This window comes from Barbus barbus, assembly GCF_936440315.1.
Source record: "Barbus barbus genome assembly, chromosome: 39".
NCBI classification, from domain to species: domain Eukaryota; kingdom Metazoa; phylum Chordata; class Actinopteri; order Cypriniformes; family Cyprinidae; genus Barbus; species Barbus barbus.
In genome coordinates, this window is record NC_136717.1 from 9,689,208 (window position 1) to 9,711,026 (window position 21,819).

Genomic DNA, 21,819 nt, shown 5'->3' on the forward strand with positions numbered 1-21,819 from the left:
TTTGGTATAGTATCATTTGTATAACCACAGTTTTACTGGAAATACCATGGTTAAACTATGGTTTGTGCAGCAAATCCATGGTTAATTTGTGGTTAGCATGTTTTTTTTTTATCTGTAGTAAAACCATGGTTTATTTTCATAAGGGTTTGCTGAATATAAATATAAATGTAAATTACACAATTTGCATTCCTATTGTTTCTATGCAGTTAATTAGATGTTTTCTTGGCTGGTACAAATATAACTAGAAAGTGGAGTAGCAGATAGCAAACGGCATTATTCATTACCATATGTAATGGACCACAAAACCAGTCTCAAGTCGCTGGGGTATATTTGTAGCAATAGCCAAAAATACACTGTATGGGTCAAAATTATCAATTTTTCTTTTATGCCAAAAATCATTAGGATAATAAGTAAACATCATGTCCCATGAAGATGTTTTGTAAATTCCCTACCATAAATATATCAAAACTTAATTTTTGATTAGCAATATGCATTGCTAAGAACTTCATTTGGACAACTTTAAAGGCGATTTTCTCAATATTTAGATTTTTTTTGCACCCTCAGATTCCAGATAGCTGCATCTACGCCAAATATCCTATCATAACATAATTATTCAGCTTTCGGCTGATGTATAAGTCTCACTTTCAAAAACTTGACACAGGTTTTGTGGTCACATATATGTTGGTAGTACCCTACTGTACATGTAACAATCGGTTAAAGTGGGACAGTTATTGTCAAATGTGCATCCAGTTCTTCAATGTATCATTTTGTCTTCCAGAAGCACTATAAGATATGAGGATCTCTAGTTAATCATGCTGGCTAACGTCGTAAATGCACTACCGCTCAACTTTCACTAAAATCAAAGCTGTCTCGCGAGCGCATTTGCGCATGCGCAGACGTGCAGGTCTGCTTTGAGCAGGTCGCGAACTCTGACCTCCTGTAGCTGCAGTGAGCCGTCAGTTTACGATAATTTATCAAAACATCACAGTAGTTGGATAATTTCTCACGCGTTCAGGGTAAGAATAACCCTTTCTATATTGTTCACGCCCGCTGTGTTTGCAGTAATTGTTTCGGATTAATAATTCAGAAGAATATTAGCATTGTTGATAGCTGGCCTGCTAACACGCGTTAGCATAGTAGCCGCTAGCATAACAGAAAATATCGATCATTACCGGCAAACGCCTGCGATTAAACTAACCGTAAGAGCTTTTTTTGTTATTTAAGAACAATAAATATATACATAAAGCAGCTAATGGACATCATAACAAATCGGATGCAGACATTAGGTTATTTACCAGGCTAACGCTATCAGTTGGCTAATCTGTTATCAGTGCGCTGATAAACACAACGGATCCGATCACAAAATAACACAAAGACTATCATTCGGACTTATAAATTTGTCATTTGAAGATCAACATTTTTAAAGATACTAGATGTGTCCTATAATCCGTGTGTGAAGCGCTGCTGCAGTGAAGATCCCTCTGTGTATGTTATGTATGGGGAGCTTTAACCCTTCAATCATGACCTTTAACCTACAGGAACAGATCTAACTTTATCTTCCCGGATCAACAGCCACACATTCCACATGAGTTACTGACCCCCAGCTGTCATTCACGCTAGATCGCATTTATTTAATCATTAAGCCATTTAGTTCCTTGAAAAACGCTCAAATCAATACGCGATGCTGGCTTGTGTGCTAATGTGGCTAACGTTACTGCTAACCGTATGACTGTGATTTCACTATTTCTATATCAGTCTGAGCTGATTGACAACACTAAACAGAAAACTTAAACGTGTAGAGCATATAAGATGGATCATTAATAATAAAAGACCTGATTTAAATAATTGGTTAAGGTGAGACAGATGATGGAATGGAAAGAACTGCAAAGTCATGAACAAATTGATTTATAATAAATAGGTTAAAACATTTCAGCATTGAAGCAAACCTCATTGTGTAATTATATGAACAAACCCCTAAACCATAATATTAAGTTTAGGCATGTAATTCATCCCAGACTCTTTATGCTCAGGACTTTTCTAAGAGATCAAACTTGGGATGTTTACCTGGGGGGAACAATAAAACTGGATCTCAGACTTTAAAGAAAGATCAGAATTTCATGGAGAATTAGGCTTGTAAGTCTCCAGCGATGTGCAACTGTGTAGCAGTGCCTCAGTAATCATCCACAACAAGCATCTAGCATCTTGGCAGCAAATTTTGCAACCCTCAAAAGACACCACACCAAAAATATTGTTCACTTGTACCAGGGGTTTTCAATTTTTTACATTCCACAGACTTTGGCACGGGACCCTCATTCTAAAAGTCAGTTATATGTATAAACCCCCAATTTACACTCTGAAAAATTAATATAGATATGCATGAAATATTATTTGGTAATATTTAGTTTCCCCCTGACTTGTACAAGATCTTATTGCAAATGGTTGATGTGGATCCTTGAGAGTATCTTGAGTTGTGTGTTATTTTTCCTCAGTGGGCGTGTGGCTGATGGGGCGTTGCTGAGCCTCGGTTCTGACAGAACGGTATCATGGAAGGAGAAAGTCCCAGAATTCAGCTGGTGTCTGCAGATGGAGGCCTACAGGTGACTTACACTGCATGTTTACACAGTAAAGGTTTAAAAAAAAATTGCCATGATAAATACATTTAATTTTACTGAACTGCGTTGCATGTTTTCAGACCAACACAAACTTTCATGCCATCAGTGCAACTTACTGTAAATGTAATTAAGTTTCAGTCTGATGGTCTTTGTTGTCATGTGTTGTATCAGATTGTGACGGAGCAGCAGTTGGCTCAGAAGGTGCAGATACTTACAGCCATTGATCAGGCTGGAGCCGGCAAGCAGCAGTTTATATTAGCTAACCTGGATTACCCCAACCAGGAGAAACTGTTCATCAAACAAGAGAACTCACCAGCCAAGGTGATCTTAACATCTGCTGATGGGTCTGCTGTCAATCAACTGCTTTTTGCATCACCTGAGCTGACAGGACAACAGATCCAGGTAAACAGGCACCACTCGTTTAAACCCAAAGTATAGTTTGGTTTTTATGTGTACGCTACACTTTGCATTCAGTGAGTGTATAGTGCGCACAAAATACACACACCAGCCTGAGTTTTCTAAATGCATATACTGTTTATGATCAGCTCATGTATGCATCTTGAATTAGTCTACAAGTTGGCGACACTGGACTATTGATTCGCTGTCAAAAAACAAACAGGGCTGTGTTTTCCAAAAGCATCGTAAGTCGATTGTAGATCCTACGATTAACTTAAGCTTACGATGCTTTTGGGAAACGCAGCCCAGAACAGTACTATGACTACTGGAGACTGCAACAACGATAGACAACTGCAACTTTCATTTAAAAGTGTACAAAGACATTTTTATTGGTCATCATTACTTTATAGAGAAATTGTGTGGACGCTGGACGAAGATGAAAGTTTCTAGCGCGCATGTGTGGATCGCCTGTGTTCACGCACGCTATCAAATAAAGTATTCGATCAAAGACTAAATATACTCTGGCCTTTACTTGTGTTTTTGTTCTTAAAAAAAGCGGTACGAAGTATAGCGGACAAAGCAAGAGAAATTTGAATTCTAGCCAACACTGACTTTAGTATTGGGACCAATTCTCACTATTAATGCGTTGCTTATTAGCATGCCTATTATTAACATATTGGCTGTTTATTAGTACTTATAAAGCACATATTCTACATGACCATATTCTACATCCCTAATTGTTCTCAATACCTAAACTTAACAACTACCTTACTAACTATTAATAAGCAGCCAATCAGGAGTTTATTGAGGCAAAAGTTGTAGTTAATGGTTTGTTAATAATGAGAATTAGACCTTAAAATAAAGCGTGACCGATTTCTGTTTGGTGTAATTTAAATGGAATGTTTTACTCAACATTTGTGTGTGCTGTTTGTCTTTTAGGCTCATTAGAGAGTTGTGCTGTTAGCTTAGCAACATGCTAATGTCAAACTATTGAAATCTATGGCAAGTCAAGTCTCCAACACCATATAAATACTACAGTACAAAAACATTATTCAATAATCAAAGCACCATGGTGTTGTTCTTCTGATGCATCACTGTACCATGGTATCACCACATTACTTTTTTGAGTAAGACTAAAGGTCCTTGCACACTGACTCCAAAATTTTCGCATGCGTTTTTCCGTTTTCATCATCTTTTCCTATCAAAATGCATGCTACGGATGCGAAAACACAGAAAATCGAACCTGATCCGATTTTTTTATTATTTTTATGACAGACGAAGGTTTTGGAGGCAGTGTGATTGACGTGATTGACACAACATGAGGTCGTATTTATTTTTTAACGTGCGAAATTTTCAGACTCCGTATGCAATGACCCTATAATTGTAGTCATCTCATGGAAGTTTGAATTGTGATCATCTGTATTTCTTGTGCGTTTATATATACAGTATTTCCTTTTGTAATTTACACAGTATTATTGTTCATATTTATAGTTTAGAATGTTTTGTTTTTCAGTTTGTGACGGAAGGCTCAGAACAGGGTACTACGAAGCCTCCAGTGGAGTATTGTGTAGTTTGTGGAGACAAGGCCTCAGGTAAATCACACACACACAGTCGTGTTTTAAATAGAATTCGATTATGTTATTTTTGTAAACAGATGTTTCTGTACTGTTATTGTGCGTGTGTTCAGGTCGTCATTACGGAGCAGTGAGCTGTGAGGGCTGTAAGGGCTTCTTCAAGCGTAGCATCAGGAAGAATCTGGTGTACACGTGCCGCGGGTCTGGAGAATGTGTCATCAACAAACACCATCGGAACCGGTGTCAGTACTGCAGACTGCAGCGCTGCATGGCATTCGGCATGAAACAAGACTGTGAGTCCAAATCAGATTCATGACTGATGACTCAAAGCATGCGGCTTGTTGAGGAGGGTTGTGCTGTCATTAGACTTGTGATTTTCACCTGCTGAAATTCCTCCAACAGCTGTTCAGTGTGAGAGGAAGCCGGTGGAGGTGTCGAGAGAGAAGCCAGCAAACTGTGCGCCCTCCATCGAAAAGATCTACATCCGTAAAAACCTCTGCAGCCCTCTCGCCGCCATGCCAACGTTTGTTAGTGAAAAAGAGACTGCCAGGTACGGATGTGAATGTGTGTTTGAGTCAAATAGAATCTCTTTTTTTGTTCGTTTGTTTTTAACGCTCACTCTGTGTTTGATCACAGGTCCACCAGTTTACTGGACTCCAACATGCTCTTGAACATCCAGCAGTCTCTTTCCAAACTTGACAACACCATTTTAATTCCTTCTTCACCAGATCAGGTCAAATGTTTTTTTTTTGTTTTTTTTGTAATTATTGAAATTAAATATAATTATTATTGTTAAGTCTGGTCAATAAGGAGGTTCAACCAACTCTGAGTTAAAGCTTGAACTCTGAGTTGACTTACCCTGAGATGGGAAACTCTGAGTTTTGGGGCTCAGAACAGCTGAACTGAGTTAGTTCAGTCCACTCTGAGTAGGTTGACTCTGAGTTAACCGTGTGCACCACGACTATGAAAAGCCATGATCAGTGGAGCTCTGATATTACGATTCACCATAGCATCAGCACCTGACAAAAAGACTTCCGCATACTACAGAATACGTAGGGCCTAACTTTAAATCTTAAAGGGATAGTACACTCAAAAGTGAAAATTCTGTCATTAATTACTCTTCCTCATGTCGTTCCAAACCTGCAAGGCCTTTGTTCATCTTCGGAGCACAAATTAAGATATTTTTGATGAAATCCGAGAGCTTTCTGACTCAATGCAACTGAAATGTTCCCAGACCCAGAAAGGTAGCAAGGACATCAGTAAAATAGTCCATTTGACATCAGGGGTTCAACGGTAATTTTACAAAGCTACAAGAATACTTTTTGTGCGCAAAGAAAACAAAAATAACAACTTTATTCAACAATTATTTTCCTCCAAATCACATCTTTCGCCATTATCAAAAATCGAGAAGGATTGTTGAATAAAGTTATTTTTGTTTTCTTTGCGCACAAAAAGTATTCTTGTAGCTTTGTAAAATTACAGTTGAACCCCTGACGTCACATGGACTGCTCAAAAGAAAACACGCAATTTAGTAATTAAAAGCTTTATATATTAAAACTTGTGTATTTATTTAAATTAATTTAAATGGAAAGTTTAATATTAATTGCCAGTTTATATAATTATTATTTGAATATATTATATGAATTATAAGTCATATAATATGAATATGATAAGTAATTAGCGGTAAATGATTGGCATTTTTGTCTCTAAAGTTATATATTATTATATTTTAGTTTACATATATATAATTTGCATAAAGAAAAATAATTTTTCCTTTGTTTACATTTATTTTTATGAAAGTTAAACACATTCCACGGCGTTTTCATTACCAATGCATATTCATTACCAAAGTAATTTTTACATAAAGTTAGTGTTTGTTTTTGTTTTTAACGGCATTAAATTTGTGAATTTTTTTTGTACTTTTATTTTTTTTTTATGACAGATTTTGGCCTGACACATTTTGACCTGGACACATACAACATGTTCATTAATGTATATTGATGTTCACTGTAGAATGATTCTAGTCAAGGAGATCTGGGTACCTTGGCCAACGTGGTCACATCACTCGGTCACCTCAGCAAAAGTCGTGAGATGATGGACAGCAGTGCCGACCTGTCAGGGATAGAGACCATGAGTAACGATGACAGCGTTATGACGGACATTCAAAGGGATGAGTCGAATGATGTCACACGGTGCGGAAAGCAACTTTGTAGACCTAATATCAAGCCTGGAAGATGTGAGGTAAATGTCTATGCATAAATTTCTGATTGTTTGTGTCCAGGGCCTTTGACACGCTCACAAAAGTGCTTCAGTCAGAGGAGGGTTGTGGGGAAGAGGTGGCTGAGGGGGCTGCCAGGGTTGATGAACAGACCACTGCTCTACTGGAACTGGAAGGACCTCTGCTCTCAGATATGCATGTGCCCTTTAAGGTCAGGCGTCACTGTTGACTTGCACACACTGCAGTTACAACTCCAAAAATGATGGACCAATAACAATCTGTATTGAATATTGTGTGTAGCTGATGATGCCGCTGCCCATGCCAGACTTCCTGAATCTGAATTACATCTGTGAATCAGCTTCTCGTCTGCTTTTCCTCTCGATGCACTGGGCACGCTCTATTCCAGCTTTCCAGGCCCTTGGGTGAGTGTATTAATGATCCCGTTTACACCAGGTTTAGGCAATCACAACTAGATAGCTCTAAATACAGATGTAAATAAGCTAACAATACATTTTAATATATTTTAAAGTATATGTTGCCCCTTATGCAGTGAAACAAATGGTATTTTTTTCCTGTGTACAGTGCACTGTGTAATAATTTGATATGTGAGCTTGTGGCTGTGTTCTCATTTTATTTTCTGTATTTTTGGTGTTTAGCTCAGAGAACAGCATCACGCTGATGAAAGCCTGCTGGAATGAGTTGTTTGCTTTAGGTCTGGCTCAGTGTTCACACATTATGAATGTAGAAACCATCCTCACAGCCATAATTAACCACTTACAGACCAGCCTGGATGAAGGTATGTGGATCTGTTGCTCATGAGTTTTTCTGTGTCCTGTTTAATTTATGTTAGCTAATCAACTTTAGGTCAGTTGATTAATTCAGATGATTTTTGTCAGTTGTTTAATTCAGGCAAACTTTATTTATTTATATTTGTGATATATATATATATATATATATATATATATAATTTGCATAAAGAAAATGAAGCCTATTTTAGGACTGTCAAGAATGTCTACTTTGTTTACATTATTTTTATGAAAGTTAAACACATTCCACCCAGTTTTCATTACCAATGTCGAAAATATTTATAATGCGAAATTACAATATTATATCAATTTGAAAGTAATTTTTACATAATGGTAGTGTTTTGTTTTTACACATTTTTTTTTTTTTTTTAAATGTTTCTCATTTTTCAAAATTGTTTCTTATTCTCGTTTATACTGTGTGAGAAAAATATTACGTATTGATATAGAGTGCTGTAGGGATGACGTATGTTTTTAGTAGTGATGGGCGCTTTTGAAGCACTGCTTTTTGAAGCTTCGAAACGTCTGTGAATTAATTTTTTCGAAACGGTTGTTCGGAGCGCATATCAAACTGCCAAAGTCATGTGATTTCAGAAAATTTCAATGGTTTGCCGTTGGGGGGCTAAAACCGTGAATCATGCGAGTTCATTGAGATTGCCCCCCAGCGGTGAACCATTGAACCAGGATCTATGGTTTTTCTTGATCTCGGATCAGTTTCATCAATTTGTAGACATTTTTAACAAGACATTTGTGTAATTAAAAGGATGAGAAGTAGTTAATAGTCTCTTACTGGCCTCTATATGCAAGCTCTCCATAAAACAAACAAAAAAAAGCCCTGCGAATTAATATAAAATATTTTAAAAAAACATAATTATACAGACACTTCATATTTAATGGTATTGTATTATTTTATTGTATTTAATGTATTAAAAACTGTTTTTGTTGCATTTACGTACTTTTGATGAGCAGGCGTTACTAGCGTGTGGTGTTTTGAGCGCGTCGAAACAGTGAATCATTTTGCAAAGCGATTGGTTCAATTGATTCGAAGCTTCGAAAAGGTTCGTTTCTCCCATCACTACTTTGTAGGTCCAGAAACAATTGAGTATTTTATCACTTTCAGTTCCATCATCCCAAAATCAATTTTTTTTTAATGGGTGTTTAGCCTTCAAAACTCATCACAATGAGCAAAATGTGCAATATTCATCATAAACCTTTGTTGGTCACAGAGCTTATTTTCTACAATAATCCAAAAGCGAATGGAAAAATTCGTCGAGGGACCCAGGGTGATACTAACTTTGGGGTTGGCCTACAAAAATATGCCATCAATGCAGCATTCTTGTATAGAGAAAACTAAACTGTTGGCTTTTATATTGCCTTTGTACTAAAGCAAATTGTTATAAATATTATTATTGAAGTTAACTTGATGAGATGTGTATGTGTGTGTGTGTTCAACAGAAAAACTGTCCCCGGAGCGCGTGAAGCTAGTCATGGAGCATATCTGGCGTATGCAGGAATTTTGTAACAGTATGAGTCGCATGAGTCCTGATGCATATGAATATGCTTACCTCAAAGCTGTGGTTCTCTTCAGCCCAGGTGAGCACAACTGGAGTTTATCTGAAAAATATGAAAGAAATGGAGAGTAAGTAAGAATGGAGTTGATTGTGTGTGTTTGTCATAGATCACTCTGGTGTGGACGGCACCCTTCAGATCGAACGCTTTCAGGAGAAAGCCTACATGGAACTGCAGGACTATGTGAGCAAAGTGTATCCAGAGGACACATATCGGTGAGTGACTATATTAGCTTGCGTTTGTCCAACCAATCATCATAGATTCTCAATTATAAAATGCCTAGTTATGGTCTAATTCATTTTGAATATTTAGGAAAAAAAATTTAAATTTAGTTTTATTTGAGATACACTAGTTGACTATAAAGCCCTGTTCACACCAAGAACGATAACGATATTAGCGTCCACACCAGCGGACGATATCATCCATTTATTCTAAGTGCATGCCGCTCTCGCGCTCGTTATAGCAGGATGGATTCTGATTGGCTGTCAATGTTTTTATCGTTCGTCAGCTGGAAAAAAATCGTTCTGAAATTGATTCCAACGATATGGTTTCTCTGTGCCTTTATCGTTACAGCTGCGGTGTGGACTCTGCTATTCTTTAATATTGAGAACGATTTTTAGAACTATCGTTATCTTTATGGTTATCGTCCTTGTGTGAATGGGCCTTAAACTAAAATATAAATTCTCTTTCAGTCTTTCAAAACTGTTAGTTCGTCTGCCCGCTCTGCGGCTCATGAGCGCGGCGGTGACCGAAGAGCTCTTTTTCACCGGTCTAATCGGGAACGTTCAGATCGACAGCATCATTCCCTACATCCTCAAAATGGAGTCTACCGACTACAACAGCCAGCCAATCAGCACTGCTGAGTGACAGAAACCCTGCCCGCAACCACACCCATCAGCTTTGCTCGCTCAGACCCTTTGAGCCGAAACATATGATATAATCATGTGAATTTTGAATGAGGAAATCATTTTGTTCTGACTTTTTGTTTTTCATTTGGTCAGTGGTTGTGTCTATGGGTTATGTAGTATGGATAAAGTGGTTTACCGCAACTGTTGCGGATGGATCATTTGGCTTTTATTGTACTAGTGTACTTTGTTTAGAAAAAGTGTCTATAAAGATACAAGAAGTGCAAGGAACCTGTTCTTAAGAACTTGTTCCAAAGAGAACTTTGCCCCCTGCCCCAAGCACTGACTTTCTCTGTATGTATATGAATTATATATATAGGAATAATAAATGTCCAATCAAGGGGGAAAATGTCTGTATTTTGGTATTTGTTGGAGACTGTTCCTTTTTTTATGAACACATTAAATGTGATATACAGGGTTCCCACAGTCAAGAAAAATCTTATTTTCATCCCTGGAAAAGTCATGGGAAATTATGTAATGCATGTAAATGTTTATGTTCTATTATATTTAATTGGCAAAATATCCATCTGAGTGCAATCTTCAATGTGTGGGAGTATAGTCAGTGATTGAACTCTGTAACGTTTAAATAATGAATATGTTTGTGTTGTGTTGCATTTTTATTAAAGGGTAAACCAGACCTTCAGAAACATGCTCTGGACAAGCTTGCACTATAAATCATTATTACTATCACTGAAACACCTGGAATATTTCTTAATAAACTGCTAATGTCTGCTAACACACATCACCCAGAGACGTGATCTGCTCAAACCAAGCTAAAAACATTGCTAGATTTAATCGTTAGAATTTGCGTCAATGCAATTGTGATATTGTGGCAAAAGGAAAATATGATTTCCATCTTTAAAAGCTGTTATATAATGGGGAGGTGAATATGTACCGGCTAACAAACATGAACTGCTGCTCGTTTCATTGCTTCAGGTAAATTATGTTTTATTTTCGGTCTGATTATAATTTGAAGAATTTGTATATTTGACCCTGGGACACAAAACTAGTCAATTTAAAATTGAGTGAATTGAATAAGCTCTGCATAGATGTATGTTAGGATAGGACAATATTTGTCTGAGATACAACTATTTGAAAATCTGAGGGTGCAAAAATAATTTTTGGCATAAAAGTAAAATCGATCATTTTGACCCATGCAATGCATTGTAAGTTGGCTATAGCTACAAATATACCCGTGCTACTTATGACTGGTTTTGTGGTCCGTGGTCACATATAATATACATCTCAGTGTGAAGGACTTGGCATGAATTTAAGAGTGCTGGCGGAACCCGTCGCGCGCGGTCGTGTGGAGGGGGAGCGGTAGAGGCGCGCGGCGGTCCGTCCGTGTTTAGAGTCCGGAGGCTATGGCGGAGTACGGGAGTATAGTGCGGCGGGCCGTGGCTCAGCTCACCGGTCACGGCGGTGTTAGAGGCTTCCTGCTGCAGCTTCTCAGGTGGGTCACTCGTGTAAATATGTTTTTATAGCTTTATAGGTAAACAGTGCTGTAACATAGAGTGTGAGAGACTGAAGCCAAAGCAATGACCTCTGTCACATAAGTTATGAATGCGACAGTGTTTACCAGAGTAATTATTTTAATTCTTGTAATTATGTTGCATCTGGTGTCACAATACAACAAGGCATATTACAGTAAAATATTTTATTTATACAGTGAGATCTTTATGTGCGTGTACATACAAACAATATATTTAATTATATTCAAATTAGAACTAATAAAACGTGTCAAAATGATTATGATATAATCATTTTATTTATTATTATTAGGAATTGAGCACTACTAGTTTTGGACCTGCACTAAATATTTTAGGGGATTTATTCTTGATATTTGTGTATTATTCACATAATTTACTTATTACATTAAATATTAGGCTTAATATATTAATAATTGATCAAAAAATGTGTCTTTCTCAGGGTGAATGATATAAAGACAGGAGCCTTGGTGGGTATTGACAAATACGGCAACAAATACTATGAGGACAACAGATACTTTTTCGGTATGAGTATGCATACTTTAGCAAATTTACTGTGTTTTAAGCCTTATTAATGTGCATTTTTCAATGTGCATTTAATGTGTATTTTTGTGACTTTCAGGCCGTCATCGGTGGGTGATTTACACCATGGAGATGAACGGCAAGAACACTCTGTGGGAAATTGATGGCAGCATGGTCCCTGCCGAATGGTAATATATCTGGATGTGCTTAGCATGGTGCTTTTATGGATTTACTTTTATATCTTTTGCACTTAATATTACGCAATCATTGGAGTAAATCATTGGGTAATTTTTACAGTGCAACTGAAAAATGAATTTAGCCCTGAAAATACATCTTACAATACTTTTAGAGGAGAATTGTAAAAAGACATCCATATGGTACATTTCTCTTGGTAATCATTGGAAATGGTCAGGAAAATAGATTTTAAAAATAAAATAATTAGTTTTATTATATATACACTGTTGCTCAAAAGTTAGGGTCAGTTTTTTAATGTTTTTTTAAAGACGTTTCTTCTGGTCATCAAGGCTGTGTCTATTTGTTCAAAAATACAAAAAATAATGTTATTTTGTGAAATATTGTTGCAATTTAAAATAACAGTTTTCTATTTGAATATACTTTAAATTATAATTTATTCCTGTGATCAAAGCTGGATTTTCAGCATCATTTCTCCAGTCTTCAGTGTCACATGATCCTTCAGAAATCAATCGAATAAATACAGCCTTGTTGAGCAGAAAAGACTCCCTTAAAAAATAAAAATCTTACTGATCCCAAACGTTTGAGAGGCACTTTTGTATGTATGTGTGTATATATATATATATGTTATTATTTTTAATTATAGAATTGCATAATATTTTATACAGAAATTCACACTGCTTTGGCTCAATATTATTAGCAGACAAACACAGGCTTTATTTGCCAATGTGCAATTATATATCTTCTGTTTTTCTCTCATTGATGTTTTTCTCAGGCACCGTTGGCTGCACTGCATGACTGATGACCCTCCCACCACTCACCCTCCAGAGCCCAAGAAGTTCCTGGCCAAAGTTCATCAGTTCAACAAAAGTGGCACGCTTAACTGCTACGTACCCTATTCAACCACTCGCAAGAAGATCCACGAGTGGGTGCCACCAAAAGCTGAGGAGAAATAATCCCCTCATCCTGTTCGTGTTCCCTTTACCACCTTTGACCAGTTCTGCCGTTTGGAGCATTCTATAAATTGTAGCTTTATAATCATCAATAAATTAAAACTAATGTCTTTATTCCTGAGTGACTTCAAAATTCATGTTCATAAAACACTTGGAAAAATGAGCATCATATATGCGATGGAGTCAGAGGTTCGATCACCTTGCAGCCTTGGTGAGCAATAAGAGCTCCTCTGCATTTATTAAATACAGTAAAACACTAATATTATGAAATATTATTACATTTTTAGTGTGTTTTAAAATGTAATTTGTTCCTGTGATGGCAAAGCTGCATTTTCAGTAGTCACATGGTCCTTCAGAAATCATTCTAATATGTTGATTTGCTGATCACTGATCAGGAAAATTTTATATATATATATATTTTTTTTTTATATATAATTATATTTTTATAATAATTATTTATATAATTAAAAATATTTATATAATATTTTTATAATCATTTTTTTATATAATGTTTAAAACAGTTGTGCTGCTTATTTATTTATTAATGTAAACTATTTCTTTTTATGTGATCACATTTTTATTTGATGATAGAAACTTCAAAAGAACAGCATTTATTTAAAATATAAATATTTTGTAACATTATTGACAAAACGTTTTGAATATAACTCAAACATACAAAGTTGTTAAAGATTACTGACTTTTATTTTTCAAATACATTTTGAAAAACATGCACTATCAGTAGTGAACAAAAAGACCGTGCACAAGAAAGTGAAGTGTTTTTTTTGTTTTTGTTTTTTTAGGAACTGTTTATGTACGAATGTTTAATAACCTTTGAAAACAAGTAAACCGCAGCTCGACGCAGTTCAGTATGGCACCATACCCGAGTTGCTTTATTTCCTGTGTGGCTCAATGATGAGGGATCAGTTTTTAAAGCAATTTTAGTATAAACTTCTCACCGGTCGAACAGTCTGACAGGGTCTTCATACAATAAATGGCTAATACCAATAACAGTCGAACTCAGGTAAAGCAATGGTCAAGAAAACATGCATGGTTTCTTGTTCATAATTAGATACAGTAGGTGATGAAATCTCATGTGAAGTCTCTCTAGGTGCCTGTAGTCCAATGAGAAGAGTGAGTGAGTTCACGTTAGAGGACTCCAGCAGAGGGCGATGGTTTTATGAGGGAACAATCGACTAAAGTAAAGCCCACTCATAGTTCACCCTGAAAACTGAAACCAGTGAGCAAACTATAACAGCTGTTTCCTATCAAGAAACACAGGGCGTCTAACGGGGTCGATTGAAAATGTTATTGCTCGTCTAACCAAATGTATCGTTACTATAATGGTTTAAAAAAAAAAATATTTATTTTTTAAACATGTACCATGGTGATAGTTTTGTATTGTTTGGAGTACCTTGGAAAATTGTTTAAATACCATGGTGCATGAATATGGGAATCAATAGGTCTAAGTACTATCACCTGATAGTGTAATGTGACAATGTAAATAGTGCCAGCCACAATTTCTAGTTTCAGTTTCACACAAATAGTTTTAATACATCCGTGCTTGCAGATAAATGTCAAATAAAAATGTAGTACATTGTAAACGCTTAATGTTCACATGAGAAAAACACAAGAGCAAATTGTGCTGTCAGCATGACACCAGCAGCTTATGGTTCACACACTAATAGGTCAGAGTTGTTTAACTCATCTGTGTAAAACAGGCAGACTAGTCATTTACAATGTCTAGATTTGTTTTCCATTGCTCTCTCTCTCTCTCACACACACACACAAGTGCATTGCAAAACAGATTGAGCTAATGAATTATGGATACGCACATTAGCATGGTGTCATTTCACACCGCCAAGTGGTTTAAATTTTCATATCCCCATGAATAAGCGGCTGTTAGAGTAGTGTAGGATAGGGTGTATTCATATGGCTCTCGGTTACAATGTGCCATGCTTTACATATGCATTTACCATTGTCGTTGGTGAATATTTAATTATTACCATGCATAATCATTTTTCTTTATTAGCAGTCTGCAATTAGTGGTTAGGTTTCGCTATTGGATTATGCTGTGTCATAACACCACCTCATATCCACACTCTGGTAGCCCCCCAGAACATCCAAGCATCATTGTGACCTCTCATATTCATAAATGGAAAACTCTACCATTTTTAAAATGTGGTGGGTCTGGTAATTAGCGGTCAGAATGGTATCAGTTTTACAGAACAGTAGTAATTATGCTGTATTTTGAAACTCACTGTAAGGCTGGATCATGTTATGAGAGTTTCCATATGTCCTTATTTTGAGGCACCTAATGTGATAAATTTAGCGCTGGCCCAGATAGTCGTTAAAAGCACATCTCTATTTTTTTCTGCACTGAAGGCGTAAAGAGAGGAGAGACAAAGCCTGTAGGATAGGGTTGAGATTTTATCAACAGGAAGAAGTACAAAACAAATAGCTTTTCCAATCCGGCCACTCCCCCAATGAAATAGACTGATGGACGCTATGCACTTAACAGTCTTTGAACACATCTGAAAGATCTATTATTATATAGTAAAGTTTTATACTGTCGTCAGTGTGACAAAAAGACTGGTTTTAGATGCAAACTGTACACTGAAAGGAACACAATGTCAAGTCTGTTTACGATCTGTTTAGATTGCATGCTGTTTTGTGTTGTTGGTACATAATGTACCAAAATTCACATTTCAGGTTAAGTCCTATTAACGGTATCTATGTTGTCACAGAAAATAATTATGACTCGTTCCTTATAACAACAAACTACAATTGTGTTTTCAGTAATACACTTAAAATGGAAGTCTATGGGGCAAGGTTTTGTTTTCGAGAGAAATATAATAAAATACAGAGTTTTGCAAGTATAGTCACAGGAATTGAATATAATACTGTATATGCTAACACAAGACAAGTATAGAATAGAGAGTGCAAAGTTATTTATTCATTAGAAAAATACCAAACCAGGTAACTTTCACACAATACAGCATACTAGAAAATGGCAGTGAAGTGACAGTTCATGGAAAAAATAAATGTAATTTTGTTCCAAACCTGTATGACTCAGTGTTATTACAAAAGTGTTTTGACAAAATGTCTGGTTTTTTTATGCATGTAAAATGAATGTCAGTGTTAATTGTTTTGGACCTCAGTGGCTTAAAAAAATGTTGAAAATAAATGAATCTGTTAAAATCAATCTGTTTGTGTTATGCAAAAGAAAGAATGTCAGGTTTGGCATTACATGAGGGGTCAGAAACCAAATATATATGCTTTATAATTCTGCTCTTAAACTGTCCAGAATGCCTTTCCCATAGACTTCCATTGTAAGTGGATTGTTGCTTGTTTTGTACAAACTGAGAAAGGACAGCTTCTCACAGACATAGCATAGATGAAAGGAGGAGACAGATTCATGCTGTGATTTTTATGGGAATTCTTCAGGGCAACATAGGTGGAAACTTCCTGTTATTTTTTTTTCTGCTGTAAATATCATGTAAACTGAGACTAGACTCATTGTCAGCACTAAAATGACAACAAATCAATCATGTTGTCGATCTATATTCAAAGAATCGCAGTGCCACTGACTTGTGAAAGTTAATTTCATCAATTAAAGAGGAGCTATATTTAGAGTCGAGTCTTTGGTCATTTCACACACACAGACTGTATTCATCAATAATTCACTTCTGAGTCAGGAAGATGAATCATTAATAATGTGACAGCAAGACTTCCAATGAAAGCTCCTCTGGAGACTGTGTGTGATGTTTATGTGTGTGTATTAGAGTTATTGAGAGAAAGATCGTCAGTTTTATTCTAGTTCTCTTGATCTTAAAGACAATGGAGTGCAACAGTAGGGTTCCAGAACTAAATAACAAATAAGCCTTTCAAGACATTCAGTTAATTTTTTCATGGAAGACATAAATTCACTACCTATTGCATAATGCTGAAGATAGATCTGATCCCACAGAGGCATCACTGTTAACATGGAAACTGAAATCACTGAAATTAAGTAGATCTGTACTCATAAGCAACTTAAAAATATAAATAGTTTGCATTAAATTTGTCATCTGCAGTGCTTTATTGGATGAATAGTTCATTCCTTCAAAATAGGAAATGCATTCGCAAAACAGAGCAGAATGTGGACAATCGAAGTATACTTGATAAAGTATAAATAAATGATATTTCAATGCTTTTGCATTCTCTTGCAAAAGCATTGTGGTAACCCTGAGAATCTTTGCCCTCATTTGTGTTCTCTTGCTAAAGTATTGCATTCCCCCAAGAACCTTTGCTCTCATTTGCGTTTTCTCGCAAAACTATTGTGTTCTCCCAAGAAACTTAGCATTCGCTTGCAATAGCACTGAAATATATTTTCTCCCACCTCATATCATTTCCATCACAAAAGTTTTACAAGTAAACACAAAAATAAATGCAATGTTTTCGCTCCCAAAAGTACTGAAATAAACTAAAAAAAAAGAAACATCCTCCCACATTCAACTTCTTTTATTTCCAACAAATTTCTTAATATGTTTAAATGTTTGTGTAAACATAAGTTCAACAACTGAGACAAACGGAACTAAACCATTTTCACAGGCAACAGACAAAATGGGGTTCAATAGCAGCAGACGATCTGATACGGCCTCTAGCTGCTTTATAGTGCATCTCATCCCTGTAGCACTGTCTCAGGCCTGTTACATTATGGATATTGAAGTTGTTTTGCTCTGGCCACATCTGTAGTCCTTATGTCTCTATGCAGCAGGACTGTAGCATCTTCACATTCAGTCAGGTCAGGAAGTATTCGGACACTGAGTGAATGTTTGTGCTTTTGCTTTTATACACCACTACAATGAATTTGGAATAAAACAATCAATATGTGATTGAAGTGCAGACTTTAAGGGGACTTTCAAGGGCTCAAATGTAATTGGACAAATACATAAAATCATAAATAAAATGTTCATTTTTTATATTTTGTTGAGAATCCTTTGCAGGCAATGCTTGCCTTAAGTCTGGAACTCATGGATATCACCAAAGCCTGGGTTTCCTCCTTTCTGATGCTTTGCCAGGCCTTTACTGGAGCTGACTTCAGTTGTTGTTTGTTTGTGGGTCTTTCTGCATTTAGTTTTATCTTCAGCAAGTGAAATGCAAGCTCAATCGAGTTGAGATCAGAAGATTGACTCAGCCATTGAAGAATATTCCACTTATTTACCTTCAAAACCTCCTGGGTTACCGTCCAAAGAATGCTTTTCCAGAGGTGGTCTGGCTTTTTTTAGATGTTTTTTGGCAAAGTCTAATCTGGCCTTGTTTGCACCTTGTGGTGAAGCCTCTGTATTTGCTCTGGTGAAGTCTTCTCTTGATTGCAGACTTTGACAGTGACACATCTACCTCCTGGAGAGTGTTCTTCTCTTGGCTGGATGTTGTGAAAGGGTTTTTCTTTACCATGGAGAGGATTCTCCAATCATCCACCACTGTTGTCCTCTGTGGATGTCCAGGCCTTTTTATGTTGCTGAGTTTACCAGTGCGTTCTTGTTTCTCAGAATGCACCAAACTGTTGATTTGGCCACTTCTAATGTTCCTGCTCTCTCTCTCTGAAGGATTTGTTTTGTTTTTGAAGCTTCACTTGTATGGAGAGATCCTTTGACCGCATGATGTGGGTTCACAGCAACAGCTTCCAAATGCAAATGGCACACTTAGAATCAACAGTAGACCTTAGTTGCTGTTGCTATGTCCGACAAGATATGCCACTCTCATGCTACACATCATGTTCTCACGCACTGAAAAATACATCGCGGCGCAAAGAGGAAACTGACAACACACCAACAGACAAGACAGAGCATCTGTCAAACAAGTCTCATCTTTCAAATTGTGTAATTTTTTTTTAAGAAATTCAAACAATAAATACCGTTTTATGGCTCTTTAATGAGTCATAAAAGATCAGTGTAAAACCTCAGTTCAAGCGGCATGTGAACCGATTGGCTTTTCATATGTACTTAAAGCACAAAATAAACATGAATGAACATCAGAACGTATTTTATTTCAACCGCAGAAAGACGTCAATACAAACCATTTGTATACAAACCAATCTGTCAAGTTTACGTCCACCGAAGTTAATACTCTCCTGTCTGATTTGTTTGTTAGACAAAATGGCAGATTTGGCATTATAATTGGTCAGATCACCTGTCAGTTAAGCTCTTTGCGAAGTGTCAATTGTCTGCCGTCTATAAACCGTTAAAAACATTGTTTAAACGCTTTCCAGTAAAGCTTATTTGAATTTGACAAAATTCAGGGAAACGCAAAAGCATTGAAATATGTTCATCATCATGTGCCTTTAGGACTTTAGTTCACCCCAAAATTAACATTTTGAAATGAAAAATCATTTATTTACCTTCTGTTCTAAACCCATATTATTCCAAAACAAAGTTATGGTTTCACAGCTGCAGTCATATGGAAAAGAGCTCTGTGAAGATTCTTCAAATTCCTTCTTGTGTTCCAGCAGAGAAGGTAAATGGTGGCAGAATTTTCATTTTTAAGTGTACTGTCCCTTTAAAGTGGATGCTTGTTGCTGTGTCTATTCTTTATAAATAAATAAGGGAGGATTTAATGATAGCTGTCGGTGGAAAGTAAAACCGTTTCTCTGCATCTTGGTCATAAGGGATAAGCTTTTTGACGGTAACTCTGGCATGTGTCATGAAAGAAAAAGCAGTTATTGCCTGAGATGAAAGGATGACCAACTGATGCATTCCCGTGTGAATGTGTATACCAGCTCTTTTCATCTCACCCTTAGAGGATCAAAACTACACCGTAGTGATGTCATGTCCTGCAGGGGGGCTGAGTGCATTGAAAGGGCAAAGGTCATTTTTCTTTCTTTTATCATTCAGTTCTCAGTCTCTTCTGTTTTTTTTGCAGTTCACAGCACTAATTCACTGACAAGAACAAGGGAAAGGACAAAAGAGACCTAAGTGTGTGTGTTAGAGAGACTAACGAACAGTACTAGCGGATGAACTAAGGACAATAAAAGAGGGATAGCGATAGAGGGGGAGAGAAAGGGAGCGGTTTGATAAAAGTTAACAGAGTGATATTTCAGGATAGGTAACTAATAAGCTTGACCTGTTGTAGTTGTTGCTAAAGGAATATTTAAATTAAATCTAATTTACACTAACACAAACTTGGCATGTCGAAATGGTTGAAAGGTTAACATTTAGCATCTAAACACAATTTTATTTCCACTGTGGAACACAAAAGAAGACATTTTGAAGAATGTTCATCCTGCTCTTTTCAGTAAATGAAAGTGAATGGGGACATTCCCCCTTTACTGTCATCTCAAAGGACATAAAAGCACCATATAAGTAGCCCACACTATATTTCAAGTCATCTAAAGCTCAAAAATGGATTGTAGTCAAGGCATTATTCACTTAAAGTCTTCCCTTCCTCAAGTTTCTAATCTAATTTCCGCTTATACATGTTGAAACTTGGCATGCTGAGATCAGAAAACGTTTAGAACGAAATTAGGGCGAGTAAATTATGACAAGATTTCCTTTGTTTTTGGGTGAACTGTCCCTTTAAGAAAGTAGAATGCTTCTGTGATTCTGGACAATTTGCATAGCGTGACATGGAAATAGATGGAAGTGTTTATTCCAGAACAATGAACCCCACTTTTTTTCCCCCTTTTTCCATTTTATCTTGTTGCCAAACCTGATTTTATTGTGTTCATTTAATGTGGTTTCTGCATGATCAGTGCCAACCAATCTGTTAGACTCTGTTTTGGCTTGTTTTTAGTAGAAAAGCTTTCAGCTAGACAGAAACAGCCTGTGGCCATTCTCATGGATTAGGTTTTCCACTGATTGTTAAAAATAGAAGTCATGACCTTTTCAACACCTATTGTCACACGGGGTGCGGGTGGGAACACGTAATTTAGGAACAGAAACAAAAGTGTCTTCGAGAGTAGAAGGGAACAAACCAGACTTGTTGCAACACTGAGCTAGTCGTGAATATGTACATGGGCTTACTTTTAGCAATACTTTGGGGACAAAAGTGAAGTCACATAAATCTGTATAAACCTCCCTTTGGGAACATCATCAAAGATTCATAAATATCATTCATATATATTTCGACTCTAAAAGTTTTCTTTTAGGGGTAGGGTTAGAGTAATTGCATATTTATATAGTGATTATAAATGTCTCACAGGAGAATTTTAATATATTTATGGATTGTTTGCGATAGAAATTACACCACAAAAAAGTTGACATCTAAAATTGTTAATACAAATCAAACTCTTGGACCTAAGAGTTGACTTAAAATATATGCTAATTATATAAAACATATTCTATATATTTATGCTTTAAATGCATGCTTTCTTTTAGTTCTGTTCTACATCCAGTTATTTAAAACTGACGCGGTGGGCGTTCCACAGAAACATCCACAGACTCAGAAGCAGTTATGAGTTTATGGAAGGGCTGATGCGATGATTCATTCATTTAATTATGTTTGGCAGATACAGTCTGTAGGTCACTAAAACAGCTTCATTTCCATCTGTCTGTATGAGTGATTTAGGTCATGATATTAAAATGCAGCTCTAGCAGAGGCTGGGCGAGAAA

The 21,819-nt window shown here is 36.5% G+C and overlaps 2 protein-coding genes across 2 annotated transcripts; both read left to right on the forward strand.

Annotated features, from left to right (window-relative positions):
• The first annotated feature begins 874 nt into the window (after positions 1-874).
• Positions 875-10,821, forward strand: nr2c1 (nuclear receptor subfamily 2, group C, member 1). The gene is made up of 14 exons (XM_079398681.1): positions 875-1,016; positions 2,490-2,597; positions 2,784-3,014; positions 4,522-4,600; positions 4,696-4,875; positions 4,985-5,132; positions 5,219-5,315; positions 6,596-6,774; positions 6,864-7,011; positions 7,101-7,222; positions 7,457-7,596; positions 9,059-9,196; positions 9,282-9,387; positions 9,865-10,821. Exons 2-14 carry the CDS (start codon positions 2,544-2,546, stop codon positions 10,037-10,039), a joined length of 1,797 nt encoding a protein of 598 aa, XP_079254807.1. The 5' UTR covers positions 875-1,016; positions 2,490-2,543; the 3' UTR covers positions 10,040-10,821.
• A 564-nt stretch (positions 10,822-11,385) lies between these two features.
• On the forward strand, positions 11,386-13,373 carry ndufa12 (NADH:ubiquinone oxidoreductase subunit A12). Its single transcript, XM_079399008.1, has 4 exons — positions 11,386-11,530; positions 12,007-12,089; positions 12,187-12,274; positions 13,054-13,373. Exons 1-4 carry the CDS (start codon positions 11,442-11,444, stop codon positions 13,232-13,234), a joined length of 441 nt encoding a protein of 146 aa, XP_079255134.1. The 5' UTR covers positions 11,386-11,441; the 3' UTR covers positions 13,235-13,373.
• The last annotated feature ends 8,446 nt before the right edge of the window (positions 13,374-21,819 follow it).